We start from the raw sequence: 13,203 nt of genomic DNA, 5'->3' as shown, positions 1-13,203 counted from the left end.
TCTGTACAATTTAATAACTTTTACTTGCTCTTGTTTCCCTGTAGACTCCATTCCATAGTTTTCGAATACATGAGCAACACGAGCACAGAGTCTGCATGGCTGCTGTATAGGTTGTTGAATCGTTCCACTGTATTGGTTTGTTTCATTAGCATACAATTCAGCTACTTATGCTGTAATTTGCATGCCATGGAAGTTACCATGTTTGCACGAGTGCACACCACTACATGGAGTTTATTGAATCTAAAACTTTTTGCTGCTGTATGCACAATGCAGAGCGATGCACACATGGTGAAAAATGACCATGTAGGCTTTATTGGGGTCTGTAACATCTCCAATTAATTATGCAAGTAAGAAGATACAGACATTGTAGTAATCCTTCAGTATACAGGACAGATACCTGAGGAGGGAAAGTAGGACAGAAAGACTGGTGTGCTAATTGTTACCTTTTAGAAGCCTGTGATAAGGCCCAACTGGTCTAGCCAGAGTGTTAGTTTATACTTTAGCCACAAAATTTGACCTTATTGGTTTGTTGATTTATAAATTATTGAGAATTCATTGCTGTTTATAGCAAGTACTTTTGTTTGGGATAAATAACAGAAAGCAACACAATAATGGAGCATGGCTCATTTTTTTTTCACTGGACTGGTTTTGCTTGGTAATTAGCGACTTCTTTTCACTCCGATGATAGGAATCCTCTGAAACAGAGTGCAGTGCTAACAGATGTGATCAACAAGAGTTCCTTTCCGTGCATGTGATTTTCTCTGTCCTGTTCTTGCTTTCTTGAAGTGAGCAATGTTTTCAGCCTTGACTCTAATCTGTGTGTTTATCTGTAGCCAGTTCAGTGAATGGGTTTAGGTGTACAGCCAGTTCAACCCGCATGTTTATGGAAGATGGCAAGAAACTGAAGTACTGCGGAGGGGAGAGAAGAAAAACAAATTGAAATGGGGGGCAGAGCAAGATGTAACTGCCCATATTTCCTTATTGTTCCTTGACTCTTCGTGTGGTTAGTTTACTTCCCAGTAAAAAGACTTTCTGAATTTTTTTCCTTTATCCTGTTTTGCTCCAAATGCCTTATTATGCTTTGTATCTCAGATTTTTATGGCTTACACCCACAAAGTCTGTGTATAACGTGTTGACATAGTGAATCACAGTCTTGCTTCTTTTATAAATTGCAGGAATGAACATCTCACAAAAAATGGTAAGTAATGTAGGATGCTAGTCCATCAGGAAAAGCAACCATGTATGAGTAGACATGAAAAGAATCAGAAATATTTTAGTTAGCTACTTAATAACTAAATTATGTAAAGAGGAGAAGACTCCCACAGAGTGTCTTTGTGTTTAATCAGTCACTTTAGAAAAACTGATCTTGATGTTAATCCTAATCAGAAATACTGTTTTAATTTATCTGAGTCACGTTTTAATAGAAGTAAGATTTTTATATGCCCCTGAAACAGAGGCTATGTTTTATATTAATTGTAGCATGTGTCTGTAAGAAGAAGAATGTAATGGAAGTTATTCTGAAACACAAATGGCAAGAGTGACACTTCTGTATACTATATCGCCATGTTAAATATTTATGAAGTCACTATAAAGATTCCTCAAGTTTCCAAGTTAAAGTATTAATTGAAAATTATTGCATAAAATGCTATTTGCTTCTTTATTTTTAATACGTTAAAGCCTTTTTCATTTCATTCATCAGGTGCATTTGTTACAGAGGGTGATAAAGTGCTGATCAACAAATCAAAACTGGACGCTTCCAATGTAATCTTAAAACTGCCCGTTCCACAGCGTTCTCTGTATGAAGTATGGTATCAGGTGACTTCTTTACCAAAGCATGGAGTAATTGTAGTTGGAGAGCGAAATATTACCAAGGAGAAGCCAAATTTTTCACAGTATATCATTAATAAGTTTGGAATAACCTACGTGCATGATAACTCTGAATCTCTCACTGATAACTTTACATTTGCAGTTTGGCTAAACCTAAAGAGTAAATCTGCAGCAAAGCCCATGGATGACAGTGATGTTATTGAAGAGATGTTTAATATAACCATTACTCCAGTCAATGACCAGGCCCCAGAATTAAAAACCAAGGCTCCATCTCTTAGAGTCATACAAGGCCACAGTGCAGTGCTTACACCTGCAAACCTGGAAGTTTTTGATTTAGACAACTCGCCAGAGGAAATTAAGTATACCATAATTAGCAACCCAAGTAATGGATTTTTAGCAATGCATGACAACCTTAATGAATCCATCCAGCACTTTACTCAAGCTGATATTAACAGTGGTCATATATGGTTTATTCAGGATGGAAGTCCAAACTCTGGTGTGTTGTATTTTAGTGTAACTGATGGAAAGCATCGTCCTCTATATAAACTATTTAACTTGGAGATAATACCCATCGTAATAAGTTTCATTAACCTGACTGATTTAGTGCTTCAGCAGGGTCAGACTTGTATAGCTATTACTGCCTTTAACTTGGCAGCTGAAACTAACAAGAGAAACACCAGTGTTAAATATCGTATTACCAGGCCTCCTGCATCAGGTTACATACTGAATGGTACTGAACAGATTTCTGTGTTTGATCAAGAAGCTGTTGCCCAGGAAAGTCTGTCTTACCATATGACAAATCTTTCTGCCTCCCAGGATAGCTTTGAGTTTACAGTCTTTACTTCTGAAAGTTCTTTGACAAATCAAGTAGTTAACATCACAGTAGAGCCATTAGTACGCGTTGCAAGTGGTGTAACAGTTCCATCTGGTATTGTTTACAAGCTGAGGAAAGAAGTGCTGGATGCTAGCTCACTGGCTAATCTTACAGGAAGTATTCCTAAATTTGAGATAACCAGCCCACCTGTCTACAGTAGACTGAAGAGTCCAAGGTACCGCCGTGATGCAGATGTTGAAATCTCAAATGTTTTTACGCAGAAAGACATTGAACAAGGTCTTGTGTTACTTGAAGTCAATGCTAGTACCAATCTGACTGGACCTGATGCACTTAATGACTCCTTTTCTTTTGTTCTTAGTGCAGATAATGTGCAGCCTGCTCATGGTAGGTTTCTGTTCACAGTAGTGCCATATGATCCTTCATATGTTGTACCGTCTACCACTGCAATTCCCTTGACGACTAGTTCACAGCCTTTGAACAATCAGACTGCTGTAGAAGAGTTGCTGCTAGTGACTACACAAGAAGATCTAGTTACTCAAGCACCATGGCGAAACCGAAATCGGTGGGGCAACCAGAGTCATTCACTTGTTGTCCCTGAAGTTACTATAGCTGAGAGTGTGCAGGAGGTTACTGTAAGACCAGAAAACATAAAGCCAGTCGCTTCTTCTAAGGACAGTATGCGTTTCCTGTCAGTAATCCTTCCGATTGCTGGTGTAGTGCTTCTGCTTATACTTGTAATTATTGGAATCATGATAATATATCGCAAGACAGCAAAAAGTAAACCCCTGATTGTAATTCAGCCTGATAGCCCTGTCACAAGTAGTCCAAGTTTTCATCATGCAGAGAGAAGCTTGGTTGTACCATCTGTTACAGTAACTCCACTGATCAAAAGGGCGGAGATTAATGCTTACAGTCCACCAACAGCAGTAAAACAGAAACAAATAGCAGTTGATGGTATTTTTTCAGCTGCAGTGACACCTCTCTATAACCTGACTGCAGTCGACCCAGAAATACTACAGTATTGTCGAGTAACTAATCCAACTCTGAAACGTAATCAATACTGGGTGTAAACTAAGATAAAAATATTTATTGTGAGTTTGTGTGAAGCAGTCACTCGAGTATGATATATACTTGCTTTATACAGTGTCAGAATCTTACTGACCTTCAGCTCAGCTGTTAGAGAAAGCGGCATACTACATACTGTCCAGTAAATGTTGGCCAAGTCTTACACTATCAAGTGTCTCTGAAAGATACTGGGACTAGAAAAAGGTAGACATAACAGCAGGCAGTGCAAGTAGATATGATGGCTGCTTAGTGGTGGTGCTGAGAAATACTTGATACCAAAGTCAGTGCTTTTAAACATTCAGCCTGTGAACAACAGTAATGCTAACTCAGGTTTCTTTGACATGTGATATTTTTAATGTGGTGACTGCACAATCTGTTGTAGCTGCTGTCGGATGCTGTTCATTATTTTGAGAAAAATATTGCTGTTCTCGTTGCCTTTGATGTATTTGTTATTGTTAGTATGTTTCAGTATTATGTCAAAGTATAACGTTTTCTTTTGTGGCCTGTGGACACAACTTTGCATTTTACACACTGATGCATCATACTGTTTCCATAAGTATCTGCACCAAGACATTTTGAGGTTCCCTCAGGGCAGACTTTTATGAAATATGGCTGCAGACAGCAGTATCCGAATAGTCCATCTTTTTGTTTGTGTGACTTGCACATCTGCTACTGAATCATTTTTTTTTCACTATAGTAAAACCATTATGTGATATATTGATGATGTTTTGACATAGAGTGTTATAGTGGCAGCAAATATTATAATGATGGTGACCGTCTGCAGTATTGTCAGTTACTGCTTCAGTATATTTATTTTGTTATTGTAACTGTTTAAAAAGCTTATCTCTGTCAGTACCTCTCCACAACCCTGCAACTTGTACATATAAAACTCCTGTATCGCTACACCTTGGAAAAGGTGCAGTACTCCAAGATACAGCAGTTTTGGACGTTGTATTTATTTTCCCAGACCATACTTATTCCACAGAGTTACAGGACTTGCACTATCAGGTCTCAAAAATACAATGACAACCCCTTGGGAATTATTCCCAAGGATATTACATTAGAGTATCATATGTTTAGCCATGTTCATCACTACAGAAACTGCACATAATCTGGTGTGCTGCATCCACCAAATATGGGAGCAGACTGATCTTTGTGGAACACCACAAACAAAATGCAGTGGAGAATGTCCCACATTCTGAATTCTGATGACATAGATGACATAACAACTTTGTGTAAGGTATGGATTAAAAGTTTGAGAATGCAGTGCTCATGTTAACCTTTCCAGGATTTTGTTGTGGACATCCACAACAAAAGTCTGAGATATACAAATGGATACAACTACTGTGAGATGTTCTTGTCATAATTTTTTGTCTTAGACCAAAAACTTGGGCAAGTCAGTTTTGGTGCTGCAACACAATAATCAATGATAGGAAAGAAAAAAAGTAGTCTCCAAACCCAAGTAAGAAAAAAAAAAAACAGTTTGAGAACTTAATGGCATATGTTAAATCTTCTGTGATTTTGTTGTGATAATCAGCATCACATGCCTGCAATATACAAGTAGATACAACTGTGATATGCCCTTATCATAATTTTTGTCTTATATCAGCCAGAAACATGGGCAGGATTGTGTTGCTACTGCAACACAAGAATCCATGATAGGAGTCAAAAAGTGACCCCTAACCCCCAAGTAAGCAGAAAACAGATAATTAACTATTTTCAGGTAACTTGAACAATGATAACAGTTCAGCATAGGGTTTACAGTTGCATGTTCACATTAAGAGCTGTATTTTCTTACATGAATTAATGTGCCAGCTTTCCAATTTAAAGAAAATGGGCCAGGTAGTGATGCTTTATACGTACTAGTTGGAGAAAGCTTTAAAGTAGTGCCTCCCATGTTTATAAAGTAAACTTTAATGCCATTTAGCCCACTAACATGTTGTTGCGTCTTTCGGCTTTTCCCGGTTGCATGTTCACATTAAGAGCTGTATTTTCTTACATGAATTAATGTGCCAGCTTTCCAATTTAAAGAAAATGGGCCAGGTAGTGATGCTTTATACGTACTAGTTGGAGAAAGCTTTAAAGTAGTGCCTCCCATGTTTATAAAGTAAACTTTAATGCCATTTAGCCCACTAACATGTTGTTGCGTCTTTCGGCTTTTCCCGGTTAGGGGTCGCCACAGCGGAACTCTAGTCCGCTAATGATATTTGGTTGAAAAACCAATTAGTTGGTTATAGTCATAATTTCAGTCCAACGCTAAAAGGAAAATATAACTTTCCTTGTAGAGCTACTATGTTATATCAGAAACTTTTGATTTAGCAGCTTATTCAAAATGAGTATTATTCACATTGTAGAAATTTCCACTGATGAAATTTAAATAATTTGTGCCTACTGGCAGTCAGTTAAGTGTGACATTGCAGTCTCTTGACCAGATCTAAAGTTGTGAGTCAAAACATTAACTGTAAGAACATATTTTCAGCTCTGCAAGAAAAGCAGCTTTTGGCATTTTATTTAATATGCATAAACACAACACTGAATAATACAAACTCAGTGCCAACATTAGTGTATTTTTGGTCACTTTCTGAATCTTTGTTGTTTTACAGTTAATTTCATTTCTGGCTGCATTTCTCATGTTAAAGTTGCAAGTGATAATGCATTCCAGGTGAGCAAAACAAGTTGTTTGGAATAAACACTTCTTCCTTATATTGTGGTTTCACTGATATATCCTCACATAAATTAAATGTTAGTATGAGGTGTTCTGCATGCAAGACCTAACTAAAATGTTGTTCTAGGAATTAAGAAACTCCTGCTAATGCAGTAAGCATGGAAATACAATAGCCTTTACACTAACTTAGCTACTGAGGCACTGTAGGTTCAGTTTTTCATGATGTCTTGGCAAGGATTTGCAACTCCAAGAAAAATTTCAAGGGAGCATCCTTAAATTAAACCACAGAAAACAGCACCCTCTATGCATCGGAAAACTGCTTCATTTTGAATTGTATATGGGAAAACGGTTATATTCAACCTCAGAGGTTTGTTTCTTGCATGTGCTTCAGGAAATGACCAGTGCAGTTTGTCACAGCTAGGATAATAAGTGCTGCGTGTGTGTAGTCTGCCTTTAAAGCACGCACAGTTTGCTTAAATGGAACAAGGCAGCCAACACGGTTACCTCTGCAAAAGTGATTAACACCACAGCAAAATCAGCTGTTAGAGTTGATAAGCCAAAGTATCTAAATTTGAAAAAGTATTCCACAAAGTAAATTCTCTTCATGCCTGTTGGAGTTTGTTAGGGTTCTGTTAAAGTTCTGACCTTCTTACATTCCAGTTCAACTTCTTTTTTTTATGAAACTGGCACATGTGGGAGTGTGCACACCGTATGTTTGTCCACACTATGATGTTATATAATACAGTAGAAAAATATTCCTAGCCCTGGAAACTGCCAGATGTTCTTCATGTTTGACTGTTGCAGTCATCACACTTTGGTTATCTGCCTGCAGGTAGCCCTCAGTCAGCCCGAATACCCGAGTCTTGGGATTTGTGCGTCGGATGCTATCGCCTCTTCCATGATGTCATGGGTATAAAATATGCAGCCGACGCCATTACATCAGCTTTTCTTGCTGCACAGGAGCCTGATGCAGAAGCAGTTCACAAGTGCCAGTCAGCCACCATCTGAAATTTTCGTTTTTCAAGTTTCAAACCTGAAGTCTTCTAAAGCTAAGTACCCCATTGGGGATCCTTTCTTCTTGCTCTAACCGATGTCAGAAAAAAGTTAATAATTGTCTTGCCTGTGGTAAGCAAATACCTCACAGAGATTTTCATTCTTACTGTGTCACCTATTTAGGCCCAGACTACGACGTCCCTCGCTGTCGGTTTTGTGCCATGTTCAATACCTGAACTATTAGTCATTGGGCTATCTTTGTCACCAAATTCTTTTGCTCTGGTTCTCCGTATTCTGAAATGGCTTTGATAAGCCATCCGACTACCGATCTTCCAAAAAAAACATAAGGATAAAGACAGAGACAGACTGCATAGGTCCAAAACTGCCGACGACGCTTCCGTTAAGCTAGTCTCCAGTCCGCTAGTACTCAGTGAGGTGCTTTCACAGCCCCTGATACTCACTTCTACAGATTTTGCAGGCCTCTACTGAGACCCTTTCGGAGTCCGGTATGCTGCAAAATGCTTCTTCGACCATGATACCAGCGGATGTCTCTATCTTGGATGGGCCTCTGTGCAGACACCGGCTTCTGAGGGTGTATTCAGACTTTCGATGTTCGTATTAAACCGACTACTTTGTTTCTGAATAAAACTACCAAATTTCTCAGGCCCAGAGTTCGCACTATGCCTAAGAAACCGATGACCAAAGCGCATTCTCAAGCTCCCATGCCACCGAAACAAATGCTTAGAATGACTGAAGACCTTATTACTTTAATTAGGGGAAGCCAGCCTTCCCCCTCTAAAAGACAAAGAATTGATTTTCCTTCTGATTCTACAGACCATGAGTCCGATTACTCTGACCCCTCTGATTACCAGGGTATACCACTATGAGGATTCAGGTGCAGAGGATTCCATTCCCTTTGCCTCCCCCTAGACTTTTCTTTTGGTGATACCTTGCATACCCTAAGAGAACATTTCCGCTGGGAATGCCAGGACTACCCACAATCCAAAAAGAGACTCAGGGAATTTTTAAACTTGCCTCAGCACAAGCCTCTAGCTATACCCTCTGTCCTGGATATTGTAGATGATGTCTTCATGGAGTCCAGTCTTACCCTGATACTTTACCACCAGCTCCTAGAAAGCCTGACAGGTAGTACAGAGTATCTGACTCTCACGAATTTCTCTTTAAAAATCCCACTGCAGATCCAGAGACCATTTCCCAGGGACCTAAAGGTATTAAGGCTACTACAGCCAAAAACCCTACCCCTTCGAACAGGGATTCCAGGGCTTTAGACAGATGGGGTAAGAAGGTATATACCTCTGCAACTCCTGCCATAAGAGCTTTAAATTGCCAGCTTCACATGTTGAAGTACCAGCAGCATGTTATGGAACTAATTAAACAAAAAAATGTTGTTGATTCCTGATTGTGCAGAAAATAAAGATTTACAAGAGTTAATGCATTCTGCAAACCAAGTTGGTAAACATACTTTGCAGTGTGGTTTTGATGCCTTAGAGGCATCTTGCAGGGCTGCTGTCACTGGGTCTGTTCTGAGAAGGCATGCTTGGCTGAAGGAACAAATCTTACCCGACCATGTCAAAGCAAAATTACTAGACGCTCCATTAAACCAAGAATGTTTGGCACAAAAGCAGAAGAAGTTCTTAAAAAGATGGAGGAAAAAGCGAAATCTATGCAATCTGTTAAAGATTTCTTACAGGTACAGCCACCTAGATTCAGTAGGCATTGGCCTTCAAAAAACTGGTCCTTTTCAGTCCCTCCTAGACCTTCTCAATCCAAGCCCAGGGGCAAAAGACCACAAAGACTACAGTCTCAGGGTATGCATAGATCTAAACAATGGAATGCTCCCACCTCAAAAACAGGGAGTGGTAAGCCACCCCCTTATGGAAAATGTTCACAATGACTTGTCCTTCATCCTTTCCAGCCATGACCAAGTACTTGCACCCCTAGGAGGAAAGCTCGCCGTGCATGCAAAAAACTGGGAGTATATTACCCAGGACCGATGGATCTTAAACATTATATCCCAGGGATACAGATTCTACTTCCACTCACTGCCAACCTTAAGCGGATTGCCAGACCTTCCTCCAAACCAGTGGGCAGAGGCCCAAAAGCAAGTACTTTCTCTTCTAAGTATCAGGGCTATTCAACCTGTTCCAACAGAGCAAAGGGGACAGGGTTTCTACTCCAGACTGTTCCTGGTGCCCAGAAAAGAGAACTCCTTGCACCCTATTCTGGATCTGTCAATTCTCAACACCTTCCTGGTGGAATCAAAATGCTTACACTCCAGCAGCTGCTTCCTATGCTAGCCAAGGACTCCTGGCTGGTCACCCTAGACTTAAAAGAAGCTTATCTGCACATTCCCATAAGGGAATCTTGCAGGAAATACCTACGTTTCAGGGCAGGCTCTATGCACTATCAGTTCTCTGCACTTCCCTTTGACTTATCTACTGCGCCCAGTGTATTCACAAAGTGCCTGGCTCCAGCCATTGCATGCTGCAGGCAGAGAAATATTCAAATTTATCCATACTTGTGCGATTGCCTGATTCAGACAGACAGTCTGGAATTGCTACTTCAGCACCTGACATTTGTAAAGAGACTCCTAACTTCTCCGGGGTATACCATCAATGAAAAGAAATCACATCTGGTATCCAGGCAAAAGATTGTGTTCCTGGCAGCAAGCTTGAACACAACTTCCCAGATGGCATTCCTCACTCCAGAAAAGCAGGTTTATTTGACAAATTACTTCAAACTACTGTCCACCCAAACCCAGCTATCTGCAAGAAAAATACTGCAAGCCCTAGGGTTCATGGCCTCATGCATTCTCCTAATTCCATATGCAAGACTGCATATGAGGAAACTTCAGTGGTACTTAAAAAAAGTCTCTGGTGTCAACATTCTCAGGACCTGGAAACAGTGATTCCTATCATTCCTTGCCTAAGGACAGAGTTCCTTTGGTGGGCAGAGACTTGCAACCACAACAAGGGACTCCCTTTCACTTAACCCCCCGCCACCCAAACCCTGACAACAGACACATTAGACTATGCATGGGGGGCTCACATAGCAGGCAAATACATTCAAGACAAATGGAGCCCAGGACAAATTCACCTGCATATTAATCAAAAAGAAATGTTAGCTGTACAGAATGCACTGACAGCCTTCAAATACCTTATTCTTCCAGGACAACTCTTGATAAGGACAGACAACACCACAGTTATGAGGTACATAAACAATCAGGGGGAACTCATTCCTACCCACTCTGCAGGTTAGCCATGGCTCTGTGGAACACAGCCTTGAGCAATCAAGTGCACCTACAAGCACAATTCCTGCCAGGCAAACAAAATTCACTGGCAGACGGCTTAAGCAGAAATCTAATGGACCCACACGAGTGGAAACTGGAACCCAACTCATTCAAACTTCTAATCCACAGGTGGGGAACCTCTTTGCTTCCCCCCAAAACCATCAACTCAGCAGATTCTGCACCAGAACTCCCCACAGCCAAGCATGGAAAGTGGATGCCTATCCTTTACATGGGAAAACCTCTCAATCTATGCCTTTCCCCTTCTGCCCCTCCATACAAAAGTACTACTCAAGATCAAACAGGACAGGCCAATGACAATCCTTATTGCACCAGACTGGTCACGGCAGCACTGGTTCCTACTCCTACACAGTCTGACAGCAGTGCCACCCTGGCACCCACATCAGACCCCCTCCCTGCTGTCCCAGCAGGAGGGACAGATTTTGCATCCTCAGCTGCAAACCCTGAACCTGGCAGCCTGGCTTATTCCCTAAATACATCACCAGCAACCCTCAGCAAACTGGTGCTGGATGTCATCCTTTAGGCCAGGAGGCCTAGTACTAGGAAATCCTAGTCAGAAAAGTGGAAAAGATACTGTTCTTGGAGCCAGTCTCATGGAAAGAATACAGCCGTGCCCACCTTACCTCAAATCCTTGATTATCTAGCAGAGCTGCTCCACAAAGGCCTATCCTTCTCATCAATTAAGATTCTTGCCTCTGCCATCTCAGCTCATTACAATACTGAGACACCTCTCTTCTCTCACCCTCTGATCAAACAGTTCCTGAGAGGAGCTAACAGTTTAAGACCCCCAAGGAGAGCTCCCACTCCTGCCTGGGACCTTAACTTTGTATTAGAGAAGCTAACGCTTCCCCCTTTTGAGCCTGCTACTACAGCAGAGTTAAAATTCCTCTCTTGGAAAACAGCCTTACTTCCAGCCATCACTTCAACAAGAAGAGTGTTTGAGTTACAGGCCTTTATGGCTGTGGAACCCTTCATTGTCTTCCATGCAGACAGGTTTCCCTCAGGACTAACCCATCATTTATGCCCAAGGTGGTATCCAGTGTGGCTTGAAACCAATCCATCCATTTACTAACCTTTTTTCCTAATCCACAGAATAAAGGGGAAAGGATCCTGCACTCCTTGGACATGCACAGACAACTCAGGTTCTACCTTGGCAGGACTAAACCTTTCAGAAAATCTGACCAGCTGCTAATCAGCTTTGCTACAGGGGCAGAGGGCAAGGCCATTTCAAAGCAAACCATTTCCAAATGGATAGCACACTGCATCCATTTCTGCTACAAACACCATGGGAAACCTACCCCACAGGGGATCAGAACTCATTTTCCACTAGGGCTACCTCAACCTCTACAGCATTTCTCAGGGGAGTCCCTACCAGGGACCTCCTCGAAGCTGCAACCTGGAGTTCTGCACACACCTTCACCAAGCATTACCACTTACCTATCTTTTCAAAATCCAGAGTTGGATTTGCCACAGCAGTCTTACAAGGCCTGCTAGCCAGCCCTAACACTTCTTGACTGCCTCCACCCTTCCTCAGCTTTGGGAATCAACCCAAGTGTAATGACTGCAACAGTGAAACATGAACATAGTACAGTTGTAGACACTTACCATAAATGTAGATGTTCGAGTGTATTCACTGTTGCAGTCCTGGTTACCCTCCCTCCAGCCCCCTAACATCTCTATGCCTTCTACGTTTGCTCTTTTGTGGCCATATCTTATGGCTATGGTATTTAATTTTTACTGGAGGTGTTCCACACCATTTAATTGCTTCCTATTTTGGGCACTTCTGACATCTGGGGCAAGAAAAACTGATGTAATGATGTCGGCTGCATGTTTTATACCCCTGACGACCTGACGTCATGGAAGAGGCGACAGCATCCGATGCAGAAATCCCAAGACTCTGGTATTCGGGCCGACTAAGGGCTACCTGCAGGCAGATAACCCAAGTGTGATGACTACAACAGTGAATACACTCGAACATCTACATTTATGGTAAGTGTACACAACTGTACTTTCTTTTCTGTTGCTCACACAGACTTCAGATATAAATTCATTCTCTTTTTAGTAAAAGGTTCCCATGTTCATTACCTGAAACAATTCTTACTGCGTGCTTGTGGCTAGCAGATAATGAGCCAAGACCAATATCAACTTTGTGTCTACTGTAAAGAGAAGAGCACTATGTGAAGCACGGCCAAAAGTGCTAGTGATTCAGCCTGCCCACCCACAGGCATTTGGGATAGCATCCTGCCCTACATTTCTACCAGGAAGATGACAATGTGAAGATTAGTCATGGGGATGTCAGCCGAATAATTTCATAAACAGCACAAGTTTGTATGAGAGCACATCCAGAAGGCTTGAGAAGTGAATGGTGGAGCCTAGTAATGTCCTCCTAAATTTAAGTCTGTTTCTGAATTGGGCCTTTGTCACAACTGCCCTGATCCCAGAAAGTGGCCACTTGCATCACTTGATTGTAGGCCAGTGGTACTAGGTCTC

At 41.3% G+C, this 13,203-nt stretch overlaps 1 protein-coding gene across 1 annotated transcript in view; it reads left to right on the top strand.

Annotated features, from left to right (window-relative positions):
- The window catches only part of LOC122795939 (chondroitin sulfate proteoglycan 4-like), a 923,439-nt gene extending 917,381 nt beyond the window's left edge, over positions 1-6,058 (top strand). The window contains exon 10 of the mRNA XM_044064421.1: positions 1,700-6,058. Within this exon, the coding sequence (XP_043920356.1) occupies positions 1,700-3,732 (2,033 nt within the window). The 3' untranslated portion in view covers positions 3,733-6,058. The remainder of the gene's footprint in view (positions 1-1,699) is intronic.
- Positions 6,059-13,203: the final 7,145 nt, after the last annotated feature.

This window comes from Protopterus annectens, chromosome 2.part2 (assembly GCF_019279795.1).
Source record: "Protopterus annectens isolate FY-2018-M chromosome 2.part2, PAN1.0, whole genome shotgun sequence".
Classification (NCBI taxonomy): domain Eukaryota; kingdom Metazoa; phylum Chordata; order Ceratodontiformes; family Protopteridae; genus Protopterus; species Protopterus annectens.
This window is presented reverse-complemented; position numbering and strand designations above follow the sequence as displayed.